At 38.8% G+C, this 26637-nt stretch overlaps 1 protein-coding gene across 1 annotated transcript in view; it reads left to right on the top strand.

Moving 5' to 3' along the window:
* The window catches only part of LOC306880418 (ectonucleotide pyrophosphatase/phosphodiesterase family member 1-like), a 59138-nt gene that overhangs the window by 3611 nt on the left and 28890 nt on the right, over positions 1-26637 (top strand). The window contains exons 2-15 of the mRNA XM_079433906.1: positions 7722-7794; positions 8018-8146; positions 11155-11280; positions 14206-14266; positions 15982-16079; positions 17314-17393; positions 17777-17896; positions 22667-22776; positions 23017-23082; positions 23330-23402; positions 23654-23762; positions 25651-25782; positions 26251-26282; positions 26387-26514. Of these exons, the coding sequence (XP_079290032.1) occupies positions 7722-7794; positions 8018-8146; positions 11155-11280; positions 14206-14266; positions 15982-16079; positions 17314-17393; positions 17777-17896; positions 22667-22776; positions 23017-23082; positions 23330-23402; positions 23654-23762; positions 25651-25782; positions 26251-26282; positions 26387-26514 (1337 nt within the window). The remainder of the gene's footprint in view (positions 1-7721; positions 7795-8017; positions 8147-11154; positions 11281-14205; positions 14267-15981; positions 16080-17313; positions 17394-17776; positions 17897-22666; positions 22777-23016; positions 23083-23329; positions 23403-23653; positions 23763-25650; positions 25783-26250; positions 26283-26386; positions 26515-26637) is intronic.

Consider the following 26637-nt stretch of genomic DNA (forward strand, 5'->3'; position numbering starts at 1 on the left):
CAGGTGCCAGGTCGTGCTGAAAAATGAAATCTTCATCTCCATAAAGCTTTTCAGCAGATGGAAGCATGAAGTGCTCCAAAATCTCCTGATAGTTAGCTGCATTGACCCTGCCCTTGATAAAACACAGTGGACCAACACCAGCATCACTGACTGTGGGTACTTGACACTGGACTTCAGGCATTTTGGCATTTCCCTCTCCCCAGTCTTCCTCCAGACTCTGGCACCTTGATTTCCGAATGACATGCAAAATTTGCTTTCATCCGAAAAAAGTACTTTGGACCACTGAGCAACAGTCCAGTGCTGCTTCTCTGTAGCCCAGGTCAGGCGCTTCTGCCGCTGTTTCTGGTTCAAAAGTGGCTTGACCTGGGGAATGCGGCACCTGTAGCCCATTTCCTGCACACGCCTGTACACGGTGGCTCTGGATGTTTCTACTCCAGACTCAGTCCACTGCTTCCGCAGGTCCCCCAAGGTCTGGAATCGGTCCTTCTCCACAATCTTCCTCAGGGTCCGGTCACCTCTTCTCGTTGTGCTGCGTTTTCTGCCACACTTTTTCCTTCCCACAGACTTCCCACTGAGGTGCCTTGATACAGCACTCTGGGAACAGCCTATTCGTTCAGAAATTTCTTTCTGTGTCTTACCCTCTTGCTTGAGGGTGTCAATGATGGCCTTCTGGACAGCAGTCAGGTCGGCAGTCTTACCCATGATTGCGGTTTTGAGTAATGAACCAGGCTGGGAGTTTTTAAAAGCCTCAGGAATCTTTTGCAGGTGTTTAGAGTTAATTAGTTGATTCAGATGATTAGGTTAATAGCTCGTTTAGAGAACCTTTTCATGATATGCTAATTTTTTGAGATTTTTTTACCCACAGTCAGTGATGCTGGTGTTGGTCCACTGTGTTTTATCAAGGGCAGGGTCAATGCAGCTAGCTATCAGGAGATTTTGGAGCACTTCATGCTTCCATCTGCTGAAAAGCTTTATGGAGATGAAGATTTCATTTTTCAGCACGACCTGGCACCTGCTCACAGTGCCAAAACCACTGGTAAATGGTTTACTGACCATGGTATTACTGTGCTCAATTGGCCTGCCAACTCTCCTGACCTGAACCCCATAGAGAATCTGTGGGATATTGTGAAGAGAAAGTTGAGAGACGCAAGACCCAACACTCTGGATGAGCTTAAGGCCGCTATCGAAGCATCCTGGGCCTCCATAACACCTCAGCAGTGCCACAGGCTGATTGCCTCCATGCCACGCCGCATTGAAGCAGTCATTTCTGCAAAAGGATTCCCGACCAAGTATTGAGTGCATAACTGAACATAATTATTTGAAGGTTGACTTTTTTTGTATTAAAAACACTTTTCTTTTATTGGTCGGATGAAATATGCTAATTTTTTGAGATAGGAATTTTGGGTTTTCATGAGCTGTATGCCAAAATCATCAATATTAAAACAATAAAAGGCTTGAACTACTTCAGTTGTGTGTAATGAATCTAAAATATATGAAAGTCTAATGTTTATCAGTACATTACAGAAAATAATGAACTTTATCATAATATGCTAATTTTTTGAAAAGGACCTGTATATCGTGAAACACATGCATCTTGTTGGTTCCAGTAGCCAACCGGTGGAGCGAGAGGAATCATGGAAGAAAAGAAATTGATACGTGGGAGAACATTTATTTTAATCACCGATATATGGCCTGAAAAGAAATAGGAAGACGAGACCAATTTTCCAAATCTGAGGATACTTTGGCTAGAATACCATTATAGTTTTTTGAGATGATTTCCTGCAGGGAAGGAGAAACATCTATCCCCAAGTACTTAAAGTTTTGAACCAATGGAATAGATATAGAAAGGGACATGGAATCAATTTTAGAATTGAGGGGAAGTAAACATGACTTACTCCAATTAATTTTAAACCCTGAGAGAGATCCAAAATTCAGCACACGAGGAATAGAATGTGACGGCTTTTCCAAAAACAATAAGATATCATCAGCAAACAAAGAAATATGATGATGAGTATTCCGTATATTTATGGGAGAAATAGTTTCAGATTGTCGGACCGCTTGAGCTAAGGGTGGCAAGGATAGGGCAAATAACAGAGGAGACAGCGGGCAACCCTGACGAGTACCTCGATGTATAAAGAATGGGTCAGAGCGAACAGCACCTCTGAGAACAGTGGCTGCTGGATTGGCATACAGAACTTTTATCATATTTACGAAACTCGAGCCCAGATCCAGATGCTGTAGAACCGCCCATAAATAGTTCCATTCTAGCTGATCGAAAGCTTTCATCGCATCTAGAGATAATACTGCGCAAGGATAGGACAAACTATTCTTCAAATTAATAATATGATATAACCTGCATAAGTTATCTGAAGCTGAGCGAGATTTAATGAATCCTGTTTGGTCATGATGAACTAGCCTATTCATAAATTTCTCTAGACGACGAGATAGTACTTTAGCATATAATTTAACATCAGTCCCTATCAAAGAAAGTGGCCGGTAACTAAAACAGGAAGTCGGATCTTTATCTTTTTTTTAACAAGAAAGAAATAACAGCTATATTAATAGATGGATGAAATGAGCCTTGAGTAACTGAAAAATTTATCATATCAGTAGTATACAATTCGATTGGAATGCCATCTATGCCTGGGGATTTCCCCTTGTTCATAGATCGAATTGCTGACTCCAGCTCCTGAAGAGAGATCGGTTCAGCCAGGTATTCCGAATCTGAATCTGACAGCCTAGGTAAATCAAGGCTGGACAGAAAAGATGCAAAAGAGCCAGGGTCACTATCAGCGGAAGAAGTATAGAGGTTAGAGTAAAAAGAGTGAAAGGCGATTTTAATGTCTTTTGGGTCTGTCATAATGACCCCAGATTGGGATTTCACTGCTGAAATATTATCAAACGTTTCACTGTTGCTTAATCTTAGGGCTAAAAGGTGACTTGGTCTACTCCCTTGAAAATAATAATTCTGCCTGGATCTTTGGATCAGGAATTGTCAATAATGAATTGAGTTCGGACCTAAGCACCATGATTTTACTGAGTGTATTGTCTGAGAAACAACGCTGATCATCTCTAGTCAGATTCTGGAGCTGTGATTCCAGTTCAACTATCTTTTTGTGTCGGTTTTTCTGAAGGAAAGAGGCATATGAAATTGAGTTATTCCTTATAAATCCTTTAACTGCATTCCAAAGTGTTTGAGGATCATCCACTGAACCTTGGTTAATTTCAATAAACTCAGCAAATTTATTTCTGAATTGACTGCAAAAATGTTCATCCTGTAACAATTTAGGGCACGAGATGGCCGAGGGATCAAAGATAATATGCACAAATTTCCATCATGATCTGATAGAGATAAGGAACAGATATCGGCATCACGAACAGCTGAAGATAAAGAAGAAGAAATTACAATATAGTCAATTCGCAAATAGGATTTATGAGTAGCAGAAAAGAAAGCGAAAGACTTAGCAGAAGGGTTTAATAAACACCAACTGTCCACCGAGGATGAGGTTACACATTGCCGAAGTTTGTCAGAACGTCTCGGGTTACTTGACTGTAACCCTGTTCCCTGAAAAAGCAGGAACGAGATGCTGCGCTTAAAGCGCTATTAGGGAACATACTTTGTTCGACCGGTTGTTGAAGCAAGTGTGTCAAACACGTCAAACTTTGGCTTATATAACCTTGGTTAGGTGGCGTCACTCGATTACGAACACCTGGAGGTTATAAATAGATGTGACGCGGAAACATCCTCAGGTCAAACTTTTGTCTGAAAGGACGTCCAGTCACGCTTACAGTGCGGCATAGAGGTGCAGCATCTCGTTCCTGCTTTTTCAGGGAACAGGGTTACAGTCAAGTAACCCGAGACATTCCCTTATCAAAAGCTACTCTCGATGCTGCGCTTAAAGCTCTATTGGGAACGAGAATACCAACGCCGCCGCACTGGAAGTGTCTGGACCCCCAACGTTGTGTAGTGTGAGCACAAACATTGAAGAGGTCTCAGACATGACTCTGGGATGTCGACTCAAGGACGTACGAGCCCGGAGTAGCATGAACATCCGAACTAAAGAATCTAACAAATGTGTGCGGAGAGGACCAACCTGCCGCATCACAAACTTGCTGCAAGGGGACACCTCTTGCCAAAGCCATAGAAGGTGCAACGCCCCTGGTTGAATGGGCCCTAACTCCTAGAGGCGAAGCTTGACCACGCGCCTCATAGGCTAGGGTAATAGCATCCCTCAACCAATGCGATACAGTATGCTTTGTGGCCCCCATAGCATATGAAAAGCTGCTCTGACTTACGCCACTGGCTAGTGCGGTGGACGTAGATTTGAAGAGCACGTACTGGACACAGTAAGTGAAGCCTTTCCTGCTCCGGTGTCGTGAACGGCGGAGGGCAGAAAGCTTCAAGAACAACCGGATTCATGGTCGAGAATGGAACTTTCAGAAGATAATTCGGGTGAGGATGCAAAATAACTTTGACCAGCCCAGGGGCAAAGTCTAGGCAGGATGGCGAGATTGACAGAGCCTGCAAATCCCCAATTATCTTAAGAGAAGTAATGGCCATTAAAAAAAACATCTTTAGAGTCAGAAACCTAATAGGCGCTGACTCTAGTGATTCGAAAGGGGTCATGACCAGACCCTCGAGCACAATAGCTAAATCCCACGAAGGGTGCTTTCCCACAGAAACCCTGTCAATGAGAACATGGCAAGCCGAAATGGTGGCCACATAGACTCTGAGAGTACTAGGACATGTGCCTGAGGACAATTTCTCGTGCAGGAATTCCAGCACTGAAACAACTTGCCAGTGAACTGGGTCTACAAGGTGTGCCATACACCAATTCTTGAAAATGTGCCATTTGAAAGCATAACTCCTTCTAGTGGAGGGAGCCCTAGCGCTTAGAATAGTTTCTAGTACGTCGGGCGGAAGCCCAGCATCTCTCAGTTTGTCCCCCTCAGGGGCCAGACATGAAGGTTCCAGAGCTCGGGCCGGGGATGAAATACTGTCCCCTGTGCCTGAGATAGGAGATCTCTCCTGACCGGAATCGCCCACGGCGAGCCGTAGAGGAGGGATATTAGATCTGAGAACCATATTCTGGTCGGCCAACGGGGCGCTATCAGTAAGAGGCGAGACCCCTGTTGACGGACCTTGGCCAGGACTCCCGGGAACGATCGGGGAAATGCGTAAAGACCCCGTCTGGGCCATGTATGGGCCATAGCGTCCAGACCCAGGGGAGCTGGAGGAGTCAGAGAGAAGTAGAGGGGACATTGTGCTGTCTCCTGTGAAGCAAAGAGGTCCACCTCCGCTTCGTAAAATCTGTCCCAGATTTGACTGACTACTTCGGGGTGGAGTTTCCATTCCCTATGTGTCACAGCTTGTCTGGACAGCAAGTCTGCTCCCACATTCATATGCCCGGGGATGTAAATCGCCCTGAGGGACAGGAACTTGTCCTGTGCCCAAAGCAGAACCTGCTGCGCTAGCCGGTTCAGGCGGCACGAACGCAGTCCTCCCTGGTGATTTATGTAAAAGACTACCGCTATGTTGTCCACCCATACTAGGACATGGTAGCCTCTCAACTGCTGGAGTAAGTATTTCAGGGCCTGAAATAGAGCCATCATTTCGAGGCAATTGATGTGCCATTCGAGAAGATGGCCTCTCCAGATCCCTTGGGCTGGACAGCCATCCAAGACCGCACCCCAGCCTGCGAGGGAAGCGCCTGTCGTTAGCATCTTGCGACGACAACACGGACCTAGAGTGGGACCCAAAGTCAGAAACCGGGGTCTGAACCACATAGAAAGGGTACGAAGCCCCTGGCGCGTAACCCTTATTTGCCTCTGGGGATTGGCCCTTGAATGAAATCTCCTGGCTCTGAGCCACAACTGAAATGATCTCATGTGCAGGAGGCCCAAGGGTATCACCGTGGATGCAGCTGCCATGAGACCTAGAACCCTCTGAAGGTAATAAACAGTAATTCTCTGGCCTAGCTTGAAGTTCTTTAGGGCGTTTAGAATGGATTCGACGCGTGCAGGAGACAGCTGTGCCTGCATCATGATTGAATCCCATACAACCCCCAAATACGTTGTCCTCTGAGCAGGAGAGATAACGCTTTCCTTGGCGTTGAGTATCAACCCCAGAGATTCGAGATGAGCTAGGACGACATCTCGATGTCGAAGCACAAGCTCTTGTGACTGTGCCAGAATCAGCCAGTCGTCTATATGTAATTCAAAATGCGGATGCCCTGGAGTCGCAGAGGAGCTTGCAATTCCTGTGTCAACAAATACACTCGTTCCGGTTTCACGGAAGTGGAGACCACGCCGTTGAAACGCGGAGTCTCTATGAGGGGGTGCTCGGCTCGCCACACTCTCTTTTTGTGCCTCACGCCTCAAAGGAACCGGGCCTGAGTTCCCTCGCAAAACTTTGCGTTCTCTCGCAAAGCATCTCTGTTTGCGTTCCCTCGCAAGAGAGAACGCAAACATCTTTGCGAGAGAACGCAAACATCTTTGTGAAAGTGAAGTGAAGTAAAGTGAAGTGACATACTGCCAAGTAGGTGACCCATACTGGGAATTCGTGCTCTGCATGTAACCCATCCAACGTGCACACACACAGCAGTGAACACACACACACACTGTGAACACACACCCGGAGCAGTGGGCAGCCATTTATGCTGCGGCGCCCGGGGAGCAGTTGGGGGTTCGGTGCCTTGCTCAAGGGCACCTCAGTCGTGGTATTGAGGGTGGAGAGAGCGCTGGACATTCACTCCCCCCACATACAATCTCTGCCGGCCCGAGACTCGAACCCGCAACCTTTGGATTACAAGTCCAACTCTCTAACCATTAGGCCACGACTTCCCCCAACGAGAGAACGCGAGAGAATGCAAAGTTTTGCGAGATTTGAAAAAATATTGATTATATTAATATATTTTGAAAAATATTTTTTCCTCCCACCCCAAATTTTTTTCACCCACCCCGAAATCTTTCCACCACCATAAGCTCTAAGGGGCTCCGTAAATGTCTTCCCTAGCACCTGATCTCGTATTTCAACAACCCTTTCTTTAAACTGAACAATTCATGTAAAGAGGGAATTAAAAGTGTGTGTACCATTCATGCTGGTTCAATAGAATGGTTCACCATTCAAAAGTTTATTTATTTGTTTATTTATTTATACATTCTGTGCTGTTTTGATGCGGTTTCTATTCAACAAATTTCATGGTTTCCACCAAAAATATTAAGCAGCACAACTGTTGGCAACATTAATAATAATAAATATGTATTGAGCAGCAAATCAGTGATTTCTGAAGAATCGTGAGACAATGAAGACTGGAGTAATGATGTTGAAAATTCAGCTTTGCCATCACAGGAATAAATTGCATTTTAAAATATATTCAAATAGAAAAAGGTTTTAAATTGCAATAATATTTCATACTTTTAACTGTAATTTTGGTCAAATAAACACAGTCTTGGTGAGCATAAGAGATTTCAAATTTTGAACTGTAGTGTACAGTATATGTCCACAGGAACTGAACTTTTGATCTTGCTGTTAGTAGTGAAATAGACCTACAAGGCTAATTTGCATATAAGTTTTCTAAGCAAGATGTATTTAGCAACATGTATGTCAAATAAACTTTTATTATTACAGCAAGTCCAAGCTAATTATATTAATGCAAATGATATATTCTTTACTGAATCTTGTAACTACAGCCCTCTTGTTTATTTTTTTCTCTCTATAGGTCCTTCTACTGGGCTTGCTGGCTTTAATTCTCACAGTCATACTTATACTCAAACTCCGCTGCAGTGATAAAGGTATCTCAGTTTTCTTCTTTTTTTTCTGGTCATGTTTGTAAAGCTCACTTTATATAATCTTTCTCATATAACGGGTGCATATAATACATATACAGTATCTATTATCACCCTTTAATCCACTGTGTGCTGATTTTTGGTGTCATGAGTTGCATGGGAATTAAGCCCTGTGTCATTATATTCACATATCATTCTGTTTACATGCTCTTTATTTTGTGTTTTCTAGTTTCTAATAGCTGTAGAAACCGCTGCTTGTCCAAAAGTCGTGACTCTGACGTGACATGCCATTGTGACGTTGCGTGTGTGAATGAAGGCACCTGTTGTCTGGACTACAAGGAAGTGTGTGTGGAACCAAGTAAGTGAAATTTCATGCATTCTGTGTGACCATTTCTGTTCAGATTCAATGTGAAATCTCTAGTTTCATAACTGCATACGGTACATCACTTTTGACGTCAATGTGTTACTGAATGCTGATAAAGCAGAAGAAAAATAAGAAAAAGTCATGTCTTTCAAAATCCACATGATTTTCTGTCTTTCTTGGATGCTTCAATAATATGAATGTGAATAGTGACCATGTGAAAGTTTAGTCTATTCTTAATGAAGACTTTAAATATAGTCAATAAGTGAGTTTTTTTGTTTTAATTTTTAGAGCTTGGCAACCCCTTCTAGTAATATTGCTAAACTTCCCCTTTTATGTTCCACAAAAGAATGAAACTCACAACTCATGTCTTTCCAAACCCGTAAGACCTTTGTTCATCTTCGGAACACAAATTAAGATATTTCTGATGAAATCCGAGAGATTTCTGACCCTGCATAGACAGCAAGGCAACTGACACGTTCAAGGCCCAGAAAGTTAGTAAGGACATCATTAAAATAGTCCATGTGACATCAGTGGTTTATCTGTAATTTTATGAAGCTACGCGAATACTTTTTGTGTGCAAAAAAACAAAAATTACAACTATATTTAACAGTTTCTTCTCTTCTGTGTCAGTCTTCACCACACGTTCATGTGTGTTGTATTGTCTATGCAGGGTCAGAAAGCTCTCAGATCATCAAAAATCACTTAATTTTTTCCCCCCAAAGATGAACAAAGGTCTTACAGGTTTGGAACGACATGGGGGTAATTAATGACAGAATGTAGATTTTTGGGTGAACTATCCCTTTAATACTAAGTGTGCACTCTCCTTTGGGTCACGCTGTTTTGTGTTTTGGTAGCCTGGCAAACCAGCTGTGTTTGTGAATGTGTCTGAGATAGAAACAGAAAAGGAAAATGAAGTTGTATTCATAGTATGTGTACAGACACTGACCATTTATTCAGGAGTGTAACAGCCCAAAAAAGGTCTGCAAACATTGGAAAGAAGAATGTCTGTTTACACCATCAACACCCACCTGTTGAAATCCCCTCAGTGAAGTGTTAGAGCTCTGTGGGTTTCTCCTAGTTTGGGTTTAAAGTCCCTCCCTGTAGTTTTGTTCCCTGATGTTTTGAATCAGCTCCATTTTCCAACACAGTAGCCGAATGTTCCTCCCTGTGGCGCCTGCCCTGTGCGCTGCATGTGTGGGATGGGAGGATATTGCTTTGGTGAATTACATGTAAAGGTTCAGTGACTTTGGGTCTGCTGAGACAGACTCTGTCTCCACCTGTCTCGTTTTTTCACATGTATAATACTTTAGAACTTAACCCTCGGTAGTACAGCTGTACTGTAGCTGTTTGTATCATACACACACAACCCACAGACCTACATTCAGAATGTTTTGTCGCTTTATCTAACATCTTTGTCCTAGAATGTCGATATGTGTCAAGATGAGCTCTTCTTCTGTCTGAAAACACACATGTACATAAATCTTTATCTTGCCAGCAGATGCTAGACCTCAGTGTTTGTGGTTAACTGGTGGTTTAAATTCGGAAAATTCAGTTATCATTTTATTATTCTCATATTTTCCAAACTTATATGACTGTCTTTTGTCTTCGGGATGTATTTTTAAATCTCCCACAGATCAGTCATGCTGTTTTTGCTGACTTGCATTCCTCAGATCAGTCATGCTGACTTTGTATGGACAGAAACAGTTGAAACATTTTCAAGTAATTGTTTGAGGTTTCAGGTGACAGAAAGCTGGGAATTTTTAAGGTATGTTATATGTAATGTTTTGTTACAAAAGCATAATAACCAATATTTTTATGATAGAACATTAATAGTAATAATATATCTTAAATAATACTTAGAACTTAATAATAATAATATAATATGATATTAAATATAAAATTATACATATACATAAAAAATGACAAAACAACAAAATTACTAAAACTTTAACTTAAATTAAAATTAAAACGGAAAATATTAAATATTAATAGTGTATCTCAATTATCCTAAAATGACACTGGTCCATGAATAGATGATCATTTTCATAATAAACTGAAAAATTATCATATAATTTAATAGTTGTGTGTGCGATATTATAGGTCCCTCAGTGTTTCTGTGAAAAAGACAGCAACGATAATAGTCAACGATTAAATGTTTGCTCACATTTTGTTTCCACTTGTCAGGATTGGAGCTGTTTAGTCATGTGTTTCAGTTCCTGTTTTACCTTTTTTGGTCACCTTCCTGTCCTTGTTTGGTTTGATCATTAGTTGATTCTCCTCACCTGTCTGTCCCTTGTTATCCTGAATTTATAAGCCCCAGTCTGTTTAGTTCATGTTTGTCAGGTCTACTTGTTTGCTACATGTGTTGCTCGAGCTCCAGTTGTGATTATTCCCAGTGTTTCCTTGATTAAAGACTGTCTTCCTGCAACAGTATAACGAGTCACCACTATATTTCATACTGTCCACTGCTTATCTGTGGCACTAAAGCCTGACAATCTTTTGAGCTCCTGAATATTAATAATTGTCTGTCTGCCCAAAATTATTTGCTGAATTAAAAGGTGTCCAGGTGGTGGTTGAGAAGAGACCCCCCCCCCCCCCCCCCCCACACACACACACATGATTGTAAAGCACTTTGGGTGTACAGCAATACACAATAAAGCACTATATAAATGCATCATCATTCATTCATAATTCATTAATTCAAAACGCTGGCTGAGTAAATGGGTATAAACTCTCCCTTTAGGAATCAGAAACCATTTTTTTTCCCTTGCATTGACTTTCTTCAAGTAATTTATTTTGTTTCAGTTGCAAATACAAAATTAGTTATAAATCAATGGTCTGCATGTAAAACATGCTGTATGTGCTACATTGGTTTTGAAAGCACTCCTCTAAACAGCTCTTAAGTGCTTTCATGATACCAAAATTTCAACAACCTTGGTCCTCTCAAACCTTCCCACATTATCTCTGTCCTGCTGTTTATCACGCCACTCGCTGTGTTCCAGGTCAGCGCTGGACGTGTTCTAAATTCCGCTGCAGTGAGGAGCGTCTGCTGAACAGCCTCTGCTCCTGTTCTGAAGACTGTGTGAAAGTGGGTGACTGCTGCTCAAACTACAAGAGTATATGTAAAGGTACAAGACTTGCTTTGCTCTGCATTCCATTCTCATTAGCTACACAACATGCTAGATGTCATTTATGTTGTATAAATGTAAATAAAGGCATTTTGGGTTGATACAATCTCATAAGGGTTGTATAAAATCCTCAAGCCGATTAGGTTTTCGTTTAAGCTTTGAACAGATGTGTATTTGTTTCACTGAAAGGCTCAGAAGCGTCTGTGAAGTTGTGATGGGTCTGAAGGATTTGTCTTTGAAGTTATTTGGGCCTGTATTTCATCTTCCCTCAGCAGGACAGAGAGCAGTGAAGCTTCCCTACATGGTGTTTTCATAGCTGGTAGTTTTCCTTTTTTATTTTATTTTATTATTTCAGGTCACTTTTCGGGTGTGTTTGGACAGAATAATGTCCAAATAGTTATATAGTATCATTATTGTGGTTTACAAGTCATCACATGTTTACTCCAATAAATAGGTTTGGTAACACTTTAGAATAGGGAACACTTATTCACTATTAACTACGAATTTTCCCTCAATAAATTCCTAATTTGCTGCTTATTAATAGTTAGTACACTGTAAAAAAAATAGTTGTTTCAACTTAAAATAATTTGTTATTTATTAGCTGACTTAAAATTTTTAGTTTATTCAACTAAAATATTCCAGTTTTCCCTTAAATTAACATTGAGTAACTTAAAATTTCAAGTTGACTAAACTAAAATTTTTAAGTCGGCGGGGTAACAAATTATTTTAAATATTTTTATTAAATATTTTTTATTAGTAAGGGAAATTTAGGTATTGGGTAGGATTAGGGATGTAGAATAAGGTCATGTAGAATAAGGCATTAATATGTGCTTAATTTGTTCTAAGAAATGACTAATATTCTAGTAATATGCATGCTAATAAGCAACTAGTTAAGAGACCCTAAAATAAAGTGTTACCATAGGTTTATTTTGTAGGGCAGTCGTGGCCTAATGGATAGAGAGTCGGGCTTGTAACCTGAAGGTCGTGGGTTCGAGTCTCAGGTCCGGCAGGGATTGTAGGTGGTTGGAGTGAATAACCAACACTCTCTCCACCCTCAATACCACGACTGAGGTGAGACCCTTGAGCAAGGCACCGAACCCCCAACTGCTCCCTGGGTGCCCACTGCTCCGGGTGTATGTTCACTATACTGGGTGTACACTTGGATGGGTTAAATGCAGAGCACAAATTCTGAGTATGGGTCACCATACTTGGCCACACACCACTTCCCTTTCCCTTTATTTTTGAAGGCAGCAGCTATTTGCACTAAATCTATAGGATTTTCTGCTATTTATAATACTTATTGCAAATAGACGCAATTATCTGTAACTCAGTATTGTAGTACATTAAAACAGTATGCAGTAATTACGTATTGAGTGTAAATTATAGTTTTAATTCAATTATTTATTAAATGTATGCTGCCTTATTGGGACAATAAGCCCTCCCTACCCTAACCCTAACTGATACTTTATTTTCAACTTTTCAATTATTTCCTTAATTTTTATTGAAAATATATGCCTTTCCGATATGACATGATATTTGAAAAGGGAGAAAAAAGGTTCGCCAGAAGGCAGATTAGACCCCCGGTCGATTGCGTCGAAAAGAGTAGAACACGCGCTGTATCCTCTATGCCAATTGATGATCAATAGCCATCTTTTGTAATGATGACTAGCCCAATCACACATTGGTGGGTGGAGTTAGTGTAAATAGCCTCTGCCAACAAGGTGGGCTATTTGCATTTAGTGTAAATAGACACTCCGATTTTGGCGATTCAATTTCTGTATTGGATTTTAAAGTCTTGCACTAAAAGCATTGCAATTTTCAGTTTTATTGTGCTATAAAAAAGATACAGGTTATGTAATGCATTTTTATTGTCACAATATACAGTATATATTCTAAGATGTCAAACTGGAAACCTGCCATTAAATAACCATATTTCAAAGACAATAAAAGTCATTATGAAATTACATATAAAGATGTACTTAAAGGGATTATGTCATCTATAGAAGTCAGTGGCTACCAAAAGCTGTTTGGTTACCACAACTTACCAGCATTCTTCAAAACATCATCTTTTGTGTTCTTCAGAAAAAAAAAAAAAGAAAAAAAAAATCATACAGGTTTGGAACAACTTGAGGATGAGTAAATGATGACAGAATTTTCATTTTTGGGTGAACTATGCCTTTAAGTTCTACTCAAGTGGGTCAAAAACAATAACAACAAAACACTATAAATTGCCTTTAATTTGCATTTAAGTGTTTTACATTAATTATATAACATTACATTACATAATCCAACTTAAAAATGCTACTATATAAAATAAAACCTTCTTAAAACCTTAATGGTTAATGAAATGCAGTTCTTGTGACAGCTTTATGTGTGACAACTAGCTCTGATTTCCACATTTTCTAAGCAGGATATTTGTGTGAGAGCAAAAAAAAAAAAATGGCTGTAGTTGAAAGCACAAATTGATCACATATGATGCGTGTTAAAGGGATTTAAGATTCCACATGTTGGCTGTGTTAACTCATAATTCCACTTCAGTAACTCTTCTGTACACTATCACAACCATGTTTGTTCCTGCTGTTGCATTAGCCGCTGACAGCTAATTATTATCACTTGAAAATCAGCCTGGACTGTGTCAGTTGTTTATATCATTAGAAAACTGTGATGTAGTTCCAGTATTTTTTGCTGTACTTTGCCTTAATTCCAGATTGATTACGTTTGAATAAAAGTGTGGTGTTATGGTCTTGTCAAGGTCAACATTTTCACCCTCTCCTGCGTTTGAAAACTGATCTGTTCCTTATCACCCTTTCATTTCTCTTTCTCACTGCTAAATCAATAGAAACTTTAGAAAATAGAACACTAAAAGAACAAATACACCTGGTCAGAGTATATAAGTTACTATTAATTCTTCCTTTTTCTTCACAGGAGAAAAACCTTGGCTGGAAGAGGACTGTGAGGACATCATGACTCCTCAGTGTCCTGCTAGGTAACAGACTTATGTTTATAAATGAGATGGCTCTGTATCAAGATCTCAATCAGGCTAATATCATTAACTCAAAGCTTAGAAATTAGCATCTCCATCTATAGTTAATGAGGCTTTATAGGCACATTGTGTGTGTGTGTCGACAGTATATGGTTACCAAATTTTGGTATAAAACTACATTTTGTTTCCTTTGAAAACGATCCTAATGTTTGTGTCCCGAAGTCCCATGCTGCAAAAGTTAGCCATAGACTTCACAGTGATTTTGTATGAGGGAAACTGGTTTCTGTTATGTCTTATGGTCTTGAATAAATTCATAAACCTAATGGTCATGTTATCCAGCATGATATGAGAATGATCCAAAAAGGATCTTGTTGTTCATTGGAAGGATCTCTGACAAAGACTCTTTGCAAACTCTTCGCACAAAGGAGATCTTCAGGGGTGCGTTTCCCTAAACTCTATTGGTAACGACAGAACTTGTGACCATAGTTGTTTTTGGGAAACGCACCCCTGGTCAGTATCACCAATTTACTAATAGTGGCCTAGAAATAGTGTTCACTTCATATCATAACATTTCTTTGTTGTAAATTGTCAGCATCCTAAAACTTTGTGTCTTTCCGGGTTTAAAAGAGCTTGGACTTAAGGTCATTGCACACTGAGTCCAAACTTTTCACGTGTGTTTTTCAGTTTTTTTGTATTCCTCTTTCCTATCAAAATGCATGCTACGAATGTGAAAATGCAGAAATGCTAACCTGATCCGAATTTTTTTTATGACGGACGAAAGTTTCGGAGCGTGAGGTTGTATTTATTTTTTAACGTGCAAAAATTTCAGACTCAGTTGTGCAATGACCTTTAGACTTTTAAATGGCACTGTATATAAATACATCTATTTAGATGCACAGAAACGTGTTTAGGCGTGTGTGTGTTTATGTCTGACTCTGGGTAAATGGACTGTGTGGTCAGTGTTGTTTTTCCATTAGCTATAATAAACGTACTCTGACGTAGCCTACATTCAGCTTTGGTTTGGGTGGCTTAAACACAAATAGACAACTTAATGAGCCATGTGCTTTAACTTAACCATTTTTGCTGCCATTGCATCTCATTAGGAAAAAACGAAAAGAAACAAAAACATTATGGGGAGCCATTTACCTATACTGAAAATAATAATAATATCTTATTTTAATATAGTTTGAAATTGAATTATCTTACAGTGAAGTAATGTCTTTATAATGTATTTTTTTCAGTTTTGAGGGAAATGGTTAAGGATGTTTGGTGGGTCTTTTAGAGGATGTTTGAATGCTAATGTAACTTTACAGTGTTGTCATTAGAGTCAGACAAATTATATTAGAAGGATATTGCACCTTTTGTAATATTTTTGCACTTAAAGAGTCTGTTAACCAAAAGCTGTATGATCAAAATGCAAAATACAAATAAGTTTTATAACGTCAAAAGTTTGCTTCTTATTAGGAGTTTCTGTTTCAAGTCTCTGAAGTAATGCATGTTCTTCGCTGTTATTCTGGTTGTTGAATTTGGCATTTTGGGTGTGACAGGTTGCTTTGGGCTTTGCCTGTAGACATACATCAACATCTGCTGTTCTCTGGGTGAAACTTTGCTCAAGTTTCCTATTGCTATTTTTACCCATGGGCACTTCAACTGAAAAAGGAAACTACTTTATTCCATGGCATGACAAGCATTTCTAAATACGTCGTATTTTTCTGTAGGTTTTCTAAACCGCCGCTGCTTCTGGTGTCTCTGGATGGATTTAGGGCAGGATACATGGAGGCCTACAGCAGCCTGCTTCCTGTCATCAACAAACTCAGTATGTCACATTCACTCAGAGTCTGACCCTGGCTGTGGAATAATGTCTGTCATATCTGTTAGGGGCATATAATGAACATTTTTAATAGACTTTTGTTTAAAATATCTTAACATTTGTCAGTCTGATAAATTAATTAGTCAAATTCATCTTATAAGAGAATTGGAGTATTAAAACCAACTGAAACATCTCTTCATAAAGTGAAGTAGGATGAAGTATAATACTCGCCATACTGTAGTTGGTCTAAACTAGGGATGCACGATATTTATCGGACATATAAATTATCGACCGATATGAGAGAAAATGACGTCATTTTTATTGCTCCGATAAATAAATTAAATCCGATAACTAGATCCGATAAAGTATGCTTGCTGGTAAATCAATCAATCAGTCTGATTTATCTGAGATTCATCTTCTTTCCGAGTGCAAGTGATTGCAGCTTTAAACTGCAGTGACTCTCGGCATGTGTTGTGCTCATGACATTTGCGAACATGTCTTCGCCGGTCTGGAAGTTTCTCGGTGGCAGAGGAGGACAATGCCATTGCTATTTCCAACGCATGTTCAGCAAGGATTCCGAAAGGAGGAAAAAAGGCATCAAGTAGGGTTGTGACAGTGAGGAAATTTTCCCACTGGTTAATCGACGTGTGTCAACACCTTACCGGTATCACCTCGGTGGATGGGGGGTGGACGTCGTTTGAGTCTTCTCTCTTTTCCTCGCTTTCCTTCGGTTTTAAATAGCTTGTAAGCTCTGTGCGCGGTTTATTTTCACTTTCAAATTAGTGGCAATTCGGCGTCAAGCAGTAACTTACCTAACAAATTTGAATGAATTTTCTAGTTGTTCATGATTTACTGGATAAAGATTAATAATACTTTATATTGGATAAAGTACTTTAAAAAAAATATTGTTTACTCATAAATTTTATGTGATAAAATGTTGTAGAGTTTGACATAACTAGAAAATGTAACTATTAAAACGTTTAAGTTTCCCCATGGCATTTTAAAGTCTTATTCACTTGCATGACTTTTCCAGGTCTAGAAGTCATGTTTTAAAAATTTGGCTACTTAATATATCCAGATTTTCCAAGACTGTGTTTTTTGGTTGTTTTGTCTTATTTAAAAAAAGTCATCTTAAATCCCCTTTGGAAGGTTTTTGAGGTGGGCCTTGGCCCCCTGGTTGTGAACTACTGGTATAAATTGATGTAAAAAAACAAAAACAAATCTCATCTTGTTTCTTCAGGGAAATGTGGGACCTCCACACCGTATATGCGGCCTGCTTATCCCACCAAGACCTTCCCAAATCATTACACCATAGTGACAGTAAGTGACAGGTAGAAATTAAGCCACAATTGCTCTTGAAGAACTACATATACATGTCAAAATGTAATGGTAGTTATCGTTTTTGTTTCTTTAGTAGACAGTTTTATGTGTTTGATTTGAATGTACTGTTTACATCAGTGAAGATACGACTATCAGTTTTGATAAGTGTTCATTTTGGACTCTGGTTTTAGAGTAGCCTTCCAATTTATTATTTGAACCTCAGTAGTTGTTAGTTGTGCCACCCCTTTTTTGCAATTCTTATAAAAAATAGTCAATTACTGTTAGTTCCAATGGTTGCTTTATAGACCATACAAGTTATTTTGCTTTGCTTCTGTTTTCTAATGAGCGAAATGATGTTTTCATAAAATCTTTTTCGTTTGCAGGGTCTGTATCCAGAATCGCATGGAATTGTGGACAATAAGATGTATGATGTCACTCGCAATGCCTCTTTCAGTTTGAAAGTTGATGAGAAATTCAACCCTGCATGGTACCAGGGTGAACCAGTGAGTATAAGCACACGCATGCAACTTAAAAATCAATACGCACAGATTTAACACATTTGCAATAATATAGATTTGTGATGATCTGTTTAATAAAGATTAGAGAATTTTCTTGTGAAATCTTTAAACTCAATTTACATCCTCTCAGTTTGTATTTATTCATTTATTTTGAAAGGTCTGGATAAGAAACTTAACTGATAACTGATTTGGATTTAGAGGGTAAATGTAAAGACAATTAACCATGCTTAATTACCATACTCTAATGGAAATGTTGTCATTACCATTAACAGCTGCCTACTGCCCATGACATTAAAATGAGACACAACAAGATAAAAACACTGCTTGTCAGGATACCAACACTATTTTTATGCTACTGTTAGTGCTGGGATCCAGTGTAACTCTTCCTGTTTTTGGTTCTTGTGGGTTAGTTTTCTGGAGTATAATGTCAGTAGTGTCTAATTTCTGTTTATAATCCTGGTGTGGGATCCTGGCACCTACTGTACGCTCCAGAAACAAAACCCACTTGGCCTCAGTTTGTGTTTCTGTTCGCCATGTGCTCCTCTCACCCCGATCTTTCATTTGCTCTGTGACTAGTTCATTTGCCTCACTTGTCAGATGTGATTTTCTTCCCATTTTATTTCCTATGTGTACTCTGTACTGTGCTTGTTGGTTTTGGGTGGGATCTGTATGTGAGCACTGTTTTCTGGTTGTTTCCACCAGATTCTTCTGGCACAGTGTTTGCAGTCATGTCCTATTCTGTCCTGCCCCTCCTTTCTTTATCATTTTGGTTTGTTTTGATTTCTCATGGGTTATTCTACCTTAAGAGCAAATAGTACAGCCAAATTAAGAGCAGACTTGGATAAAAATGAACGAATTACCCAGCCCCTAGTGTGAACAGATTTGTTTTCTTAAATTATATTTATGGTTTGGTTCAAACCTTAAATGTTCTAATGTAATATCAATTAACAATATTTATTTTTACCAAAAACAAAACATTCATGCAAAGCTTATTTATTATAAAGACCATATTTAATCAATGTCATTGACATGCACCAACATCCACAACAAATATCAGAATCAGAATCAGAATTAGCTTTATTGCCAGGTATGTTTACACATATGAGGAATTTGTTTTGGTGACAGAAGCGCCACAGTGCGACAGAATGACAGCGACAGGACAGGACACAGATAATAAAAAAATTATGTACAAATATACAAAATAGACAATGTGCAAAATAGCACAAACACAATATACAAAATAGACAATTCGGCATGTACAGGTATGTTAGGTGCAAATTTGAAATGTAATAAGTATGTGTGTTAAATAAAAAAAAAAAGTAGTGTTTTGTGTTGAAATGTTCATGAGATGGATTGCCTGAGGGAAGAAACTGTTCCTGTGCCTGGTCGTTCTGTTGCTCAGTGCTCTGTAGCGTCTACCAGATGGCAACAGTTCAAAGAGGGATTGTGCTGGATGTGAGGGGTCCAGAGTGATTTTGCCAGCCCTTTTTCTCACTCTGGATAAGTACAGTTCTTGGAGAGTGGGGAGGGTTGATGATTCGCTCAGCAGTTCGGACTACCTTCTGTAGTCTTCTGATTTGGTAGCTGAGCTGAACCAGACAGTTATTGAAGTGCAGAGGACGGATTCAATGATGGCAGAGTAGAACTGTTTCAGCAGCTCCTGTGGCAGGTTGAACTTCCTCAGCTGGCGAATGAAGTCCACGATCATCTCCACTGTCTTGGGTGTGTTGAGCTCCAGGTTGTTAAGACTGCACCAGACAGCCAGCTCTTTAACAGACTTGTCACCGTCCTGAATGAGGCCGATGACTGTGGTGTCATCTGCAAACTTCAGGAGTTTGACAGAGGGGTCCTTAGAGGTTCAGTCATTGGTGTAGAGGGAGAAGAGCAGTGGGGAGAGAACATAGCCCTGAGGAGCTCCAGTGCTGATCGTACGGGTGTTGGATGTGTATTTGCCCAGCCTCAGTAGCTGCTTCTTGTCTGTCAAGAAGCTGGTGATCCACTGACAGATGTAGGTGGGCACGGAGAGCTGAGTTAGTTTGGGCAGGAGGAGGTTTGGAATGATGGTGTTAAAGGCTAAGCTGAAGTCTACAAACAGGATCCTCACCTAAGTCCCTGGTCTGTCTAGATGTTGCAGGATGTAGTGCAGTCCCATGTTGACTGCATCATCCATAGACCTGTTTGCTCTGTAGGCAAACTGCAGGGGGTCCAGTAAGGGTCCAGTGATGTCCTTCAGATAAGCCAAAACCAGTTTTTAAAATTACTTCATGACCACAGATGTTAGAGCCACAGGTCTGTAGTCATTAAGTCCTATTATCTTGGGTTTCTTTGGGACGGGGAGGATGGTGGAGCGTTTGAAGCAGGAAGGGACTTCACACAGCTCCATTGATCTGTTGAAGATCTGTGTGAAGATGGGGGCCAGCTGGTCAGCACAGGATTTCAGACAGGCTGGTGACTTTACTGCATGTATTTCAAGAGTGTGTTGGCCCAAAGCAAGCTTGGAGTCTTCAGCTCATTATGTTCATACAAACAGATATTGGTCCAGAGCATGGGATGCTGGTGTTTCCAGAAGGCTTCTTACTTAGCCTAAACTAACAAGGTTTCCTTGATCAATCAGAAAGCCTAAACCAACCTAAACCAACTTGGAAATTCATTAATGCTGGAAATCATTGTTAACCCAATAAAAAATATGCTGTTCAATTTTGGAAATGTCACAATCAGTCTTGGACTGTGACCATTATAATTTTTAAATAATACATAATTACACAATTCTGACCCATCAATTTGACCATAGCTATTGATGTATTTTAAGAGATTATCAACCCAGAACAAATTTTGAGTCTTTAGCACATTAAGTAAACAGGAGTTGGTCCCCAGCATGGGATGCTGGTTTCTCCAGTAGGCTTCTTAGCTAGAACAAGCAAGGTTTCCTTAATGAATAAGCTTCATCAGAAAGACAAATTCTGGTTGACCATCATGTTTAGCAGTCAGACCTGAATGTGTCCAGAAATCTTAGCAAATCCAATGCAAAATATGTTTTTTTCAGAAATGTCACAGTTGGACTTGGACTGTGACCATCATAGTTCTTCAATAACACACCCTTTCATATTCCTAGTTGACGAGTCTCACATAGGCACTGTTTGAAGTCCTGATGTTATTTTGGATTACACTCTTCTGGCCAAGGGTCAGAAATATCTGGTACCTGATGGAGCAGCTCCTGCTGCTGGTGATGTTTCATCAAATACTCATCTGAACTGCCAAGATTAAGAGTGATAGAGTGGAACGTTCTTCAAGTTCATGTGGTAGAATTCTTCCAGATTTATTGCTGTATCAGGGTGGAACGAAAGATACACCCATCCTCTGGCTGCACCCTTATCATCTTTCTCTTTAGAGTTCGCCAAGATAGCCGTTTGGGGTTAATGCAGATGTTTAACTCATATGGTGCAACCAAATTAAGAGCATACGTGGATTCAAAATTACAAGTGATTACTAATTACTAACCCTAGTGTGAACTTCACATCATAATTTAAGAAGGACCTTTCAAATTACTTGTGCAAAACGCAACATATGTTGCTGACCTTACCATCTATTTCAGACTTGGAATCTTCTGCTCATGTAAACAGATGTTGTCCAGGCACCTCCTTTTTTATGTATTTGCGTATTAGATCGGCCCTACGGGCATATAGGGTGCCTTGGAACTCTCAACTGCCTGTTCATCCTTTGCGCAAACTAATCCTTCCTTCTGAGGAATCTCCCTCCTCTGCTTCAGTCATCTATCTCTTTCTTCTTGAGCATTCATACAAACCTTTATCTATTACTACTGTTTGGGCTAAGGATCTTAATGAGGATGTGCATGTTTTATTTTCCGATCAGGTATGGGGTATGTTTAAATTGTCTTCTAAAAACCCTAATCACCAAATGTTTAACACTGCAACCTATTCACATTTGCAATCAAATGGACAGCAAATGGTCAAAAAATGCCAGAGCTCAAGGTGTTTCTGTGGTGGGCAGCTGAAATCATGAAAATCCAAGATCTATAGCAGTTTTTGTTTTCCTGATTAACTTTCCTATATCCTAGTTGGTGATGGACAGGGTTTCTGAAGTTCCTCAAACTCTTCACTGGGAACACAGGTCCTTCTGGTTGATCCATGCACTTTTGCTTTCCCCGTCCATGGTGCTGAAATGATGCAGTGTAAAACTTCTAGCATACTGGGATTTGTTTTTGAAAAGAGGCAGCTATTGGCATTTGAGACTCAAACTAATGGTCATCTAAATGTGTGAGGCATTCACATTCAGTGGTAGCTTGTGTTACATTGAAGACTGGGTTAGTATCCATCCTATTGGCTTTTACAGTAATTACAGAGACAAGCTTTGTGGTTTGATTGTAGGCGTGCTTACTTTACTTTTTAAAGCTTCTTCATGACCATATGTACTTTGCTATAGTAGCGACCATTTTAGTTTCTAATTTTGTCCTTACAAATGAACTGTGATTGAATGAAACAGGATTGCCAGTTCCTCAACCCAGGGTGATTATAGTCAACAAAAACTCATAACATCATAATATCTTCATCACTTGAAATAAAATACATAATAATAAAATATATAAATCACTGTATTTGTACTGAGTCTCTCTCTCTCTCTTATCTCACTTTTTTGCCGATGTTTGTTTGCTTTTGTAATTGTTAGTGGTGTTTTATCTTTTGTGCGCTGCATCTTTTGTCAGCACTTTCATTCAGTTCTTCCTGTGATTGTCTTTAGGTTTGGCTCACAGCCATGAAAAACAAACTAAAAACAGCTACTTTCTTCTGGCCTGGATCCGATGTGAAAGTCAATGGACATTTCCCAGATTACTGGGTGAAGTATGACAGGTGGATATTTACAATACCTAACTGTTATTAACTGGATTTTAGGTTTGATTTAAGGGTTGTGGGGACTGACTATGACTGGCAATTAAGACCAACACATTATATAGGTAATGACTCTGGATCTGGGCTTCTGCTGAATTCAATAGAAGATTAGAAGGGCTTTTAGAAACAGCCATCAAAAATGTAGTTCAATTTTGAACCAACAAACTAGTTAAATGGATGATATCATTTTTCTTTCTTTAGGAACATCTCCTTTGAAAAGAGGGTGGCAAAAATCTTTGAATGGTTGCATTTACCTGAAGGAGAAAGGTAATGTTTTTTTTAATGTTTATTTTTTATTTTTATTACTGTTTTGGCCTACACTGTAAAAACGGTAACTTACAATTGTTAAGGTAAAGAGCTATTTCTACCTTATTTAGCTCATAAAAATGTGTCAATTAATGTATTCAGGTTGATTAACTGACATTAAATACTATTTTGACTTGAATACAGTAAGTTAATTTAGATGTTATTTTTAGGTTATTTTTTAATTTACAGTATATTCACTCTGATTTAGGCCAGACTTTTACACCTTATACTTCGAAGAGCCTGATTCTGCAGGTCATCGACATGGACCAATGAGTAGCCAGGTAAACTGAAGACAAACCACATGCAGAAATAATTGACAAACTTCAATGTCAGTTTAGTTTGGGGGCAAATATCTGATGTAGGATATGAAACATTAAATGAACACAATCATTGTTATTTTTTGTTGACAAAGTTTTTTTTTTTTTGGGTGTTAGCGCTCATAAATTGTTCATAATCAGTAGGAATTCCCCTGCTTTGGATTCTACTGATGAAATGTTTGCAATTCAAATTATGATGGATTTCTGCATTACAGGTAATTGAGGCTTTACTGAATGTCGACAGGCTTATTGGGATGTTGATGGAGGGTCTCAAGGAAAGACAGTTGCACAGATGTGTCAACCTGGTTCTGGTCTCTGACCACGGTGAGTACTGTGTGTCTTTCCTTTACACTTTAATTTGAACATGAGACCAAATTTGAGCTTAAACGTGTATTGGCAACTGCTACAGTATAGCTGTATTTCAACTTAAGTCAAATTTATTTGTATAGCACTTTTCACAATACACAGTGGGTCTCATTCACTAATATGTTCGTACATACATGAATTTGTTCTTAACAGCTAGTAAATTATTTTGCTGTATATGATGGAAAGTATTTAAGATGAATTTTTTATATAATGTATGTATGGATTATATAATACAATTACTGCAACATACTTCAGTATAATTATAGTCGTGTTAGGATGAAATATAACGTTTTAACACTATTATAAGGCTTACAGAGTAAGTGCTTTTTGTGTATGTGTGGTTTCAGTTGTTCCTATATTTTTTTCGTAAACTTAGAATTAATTTTATTATGTAATTTTTTGGTGAATTGTGATTTTGTCTTAAAATTCGTACACACGTTCGTACACATTTCACGCACAATTTTGCACATATGCATGCTTAGTGAATGAGACCAATTGTTTGTAAAGCAGCTTTACAGAAAAGTAATGAATGTTGATGTTGACAATATCTTCATGATTTATATAACATAGTTTACATTTTGCAACGATACAAGCAATTCAAACAGCTGAGATTTGCTTTATGAAATGTATTGCATTGCTCCTGATTGCATACCTGATAGTGTACTGTATATGCAGATAAAGTTGGATATAATATATATTCAACTTTATATAGAATCTAAAAATATAAAATCACAAAAGTATTTTTTTTTTTTTATCTGATATGAACATTTACCAAATGTCACAGTCAGTCAGACATTAGTAAATATTTATTGGACTTATGTATTCCCAGTTTTTATGAAAACAATTGCAGTCTGCAGTCCAATAAGTATTAAATCTGGCCATGTTTGTGCCACTGTAATATTAGAAGATTTTTATTTTTTTTTGACAATTTGGATTAGACGGTGTTCCATAAAGCATTTATCTATTATCAATTTAAAGAGAAACGTACTTCTCCACCCAAAGGCACCCAACACTTGAAATAACATAATAAAAAAACGTATTTTATTGCAGCCGGTTGCATTATTTTATTTCATTTAGTTTAACTTGCTGTAGTAAAAAAACTGAAAAAACAATATAGACATTTTAAAAAATAATAAAAATGACATACAACAAAAACACTAAAACTTAAAATAAAAACAGAAAATATAAAAATAATAACTAATTTAAAAAATAATAATAGTATCTCAATGATACGAAAATAACACCCCCTGTGGGCACAGAAGTTCTTCAGCAGTGACATCTGCTTGACGTGTGTCTTCATTTGTGATGGGGGCAAATTAAAGGCGAGTGGGATTGCACATGTGTCTCCTGACCTTGGAGTACGCCATGAGGCCTGCTAGCATGCTAATTTTGACTCTTGGGTTTTTAATTTTCTGTTTCGCTCTGCCTTTGTGGTTGGAGTGATCGTGAATACATATTGAGTTTGTATGTTTTTTATGTGCTGAACTTCTGTTGCATCACTGATGTTTAATTAGTACTCGCTCAAGAATATAATGAAAGACGTGGAGGTTTGGCTGTAAGCCTTACTGTCAGTAAATTATATGCTTTTTTGACACTTCATTGAGAGGAAAAAAAGTTGGATGTTATAATACGCTGTGAATTGCTACAATGAGAACATCACTTGAACTTAATGTTTTTAATTCAGTAGTTTACCCAAAAATGTACTCACTTCTTTTACTTAGAAAGAGAATTCATTCTGGTTTGGGTGAGGAAATCATGATAGAATTGTTTGGGTGAACTATTCCTTTTAGCACAACTGAATGAGCAATCTGTGAAATATAGTTCATTTTGAATGCTTGATTTGCAGGGATGGAAGAAGCGTCATGCAAGAAAGCGGCGTATGTCTCTAACTATCTGGAAAACATCGATGACATAACTGTCATCCAGGGTCCTGCAGCGAGAGTCCGTCCCAAACTTTCGCCTGATGAATTCTTCTCCTGTAAGCAGACAGATTTGACCCACCACACGTCTTTGTATTTGAGAGTTTCTTCAACTATAGACACTTTTGTGCCATAGCAGTTCATTTTTATTTATTAAAACTAGCAGGTTTGTGGGATAAAGGTTGCATTAGCTATAAAATGGCTCATGGTTAATTTTTGCTGGTTTTTGTATATCAGTGATATCATATATATATCATATATCAATATATTTGCTGGTTTTCAATATCTATTGAACCATTTCAATATCTGTGTAATGTGACATGAATTTATATACATTTTTACACAAATTTCAGCTAATTTCCACTGTGACCAACAATTTTGTTCCTAGTGAAGTTTTATCAAAAGATAGTGTACTTGTTGTACAATGACCATAGTTGAAGAAACACCCATATAATGTTATAATGTTTTGTCCATTAAATGTAAGTCAAAGGATCCATCTCTTCTCTTTTCCTGTATTCATCTGGCAGTTGATTATGAAGGTCTGGTGAAAAATCTTTCGGTACGGCCCTGTCACAACATCTCCACACCTCAATTACATACCGTATCTTCCACTTAATCATGTTGAAATCTTCATTCTGTCCTTTTTTCTTTCTGTGTTTGAAGTGCAGAGAACCTGATCAGCCGATGAGGCCGTATCTAAAGGAGCATCTGCCCAAACGGCTTCACTTTGCCAGTAACATCCGTATAGAGAGAGCACATCTCTACATGCAGCCCGGCTGGCAAGCAGCACTGTGAGTTTGAGTTTTGGGATGCTTGTCATGTTAAAATGAATGCTCAAAAATAAAATTGGTCTAAATTTAAGATGCAAGTATTTGAATTGCATATAAAATGTCCATCCATTTGGATTATGCATG

Source organism: Barbus barbus, assembly GCF_936440315.1.
Source record: "Barbus barbus genome assembly, chromosome: 14".
NCBI classification, from domain to species: domain Eukaryota; kingdom Metazoa; phylum Chordata; class Actinopteri; order Cypriniformes; family Cyprinidae; genus Barbus; species Barbus barbus.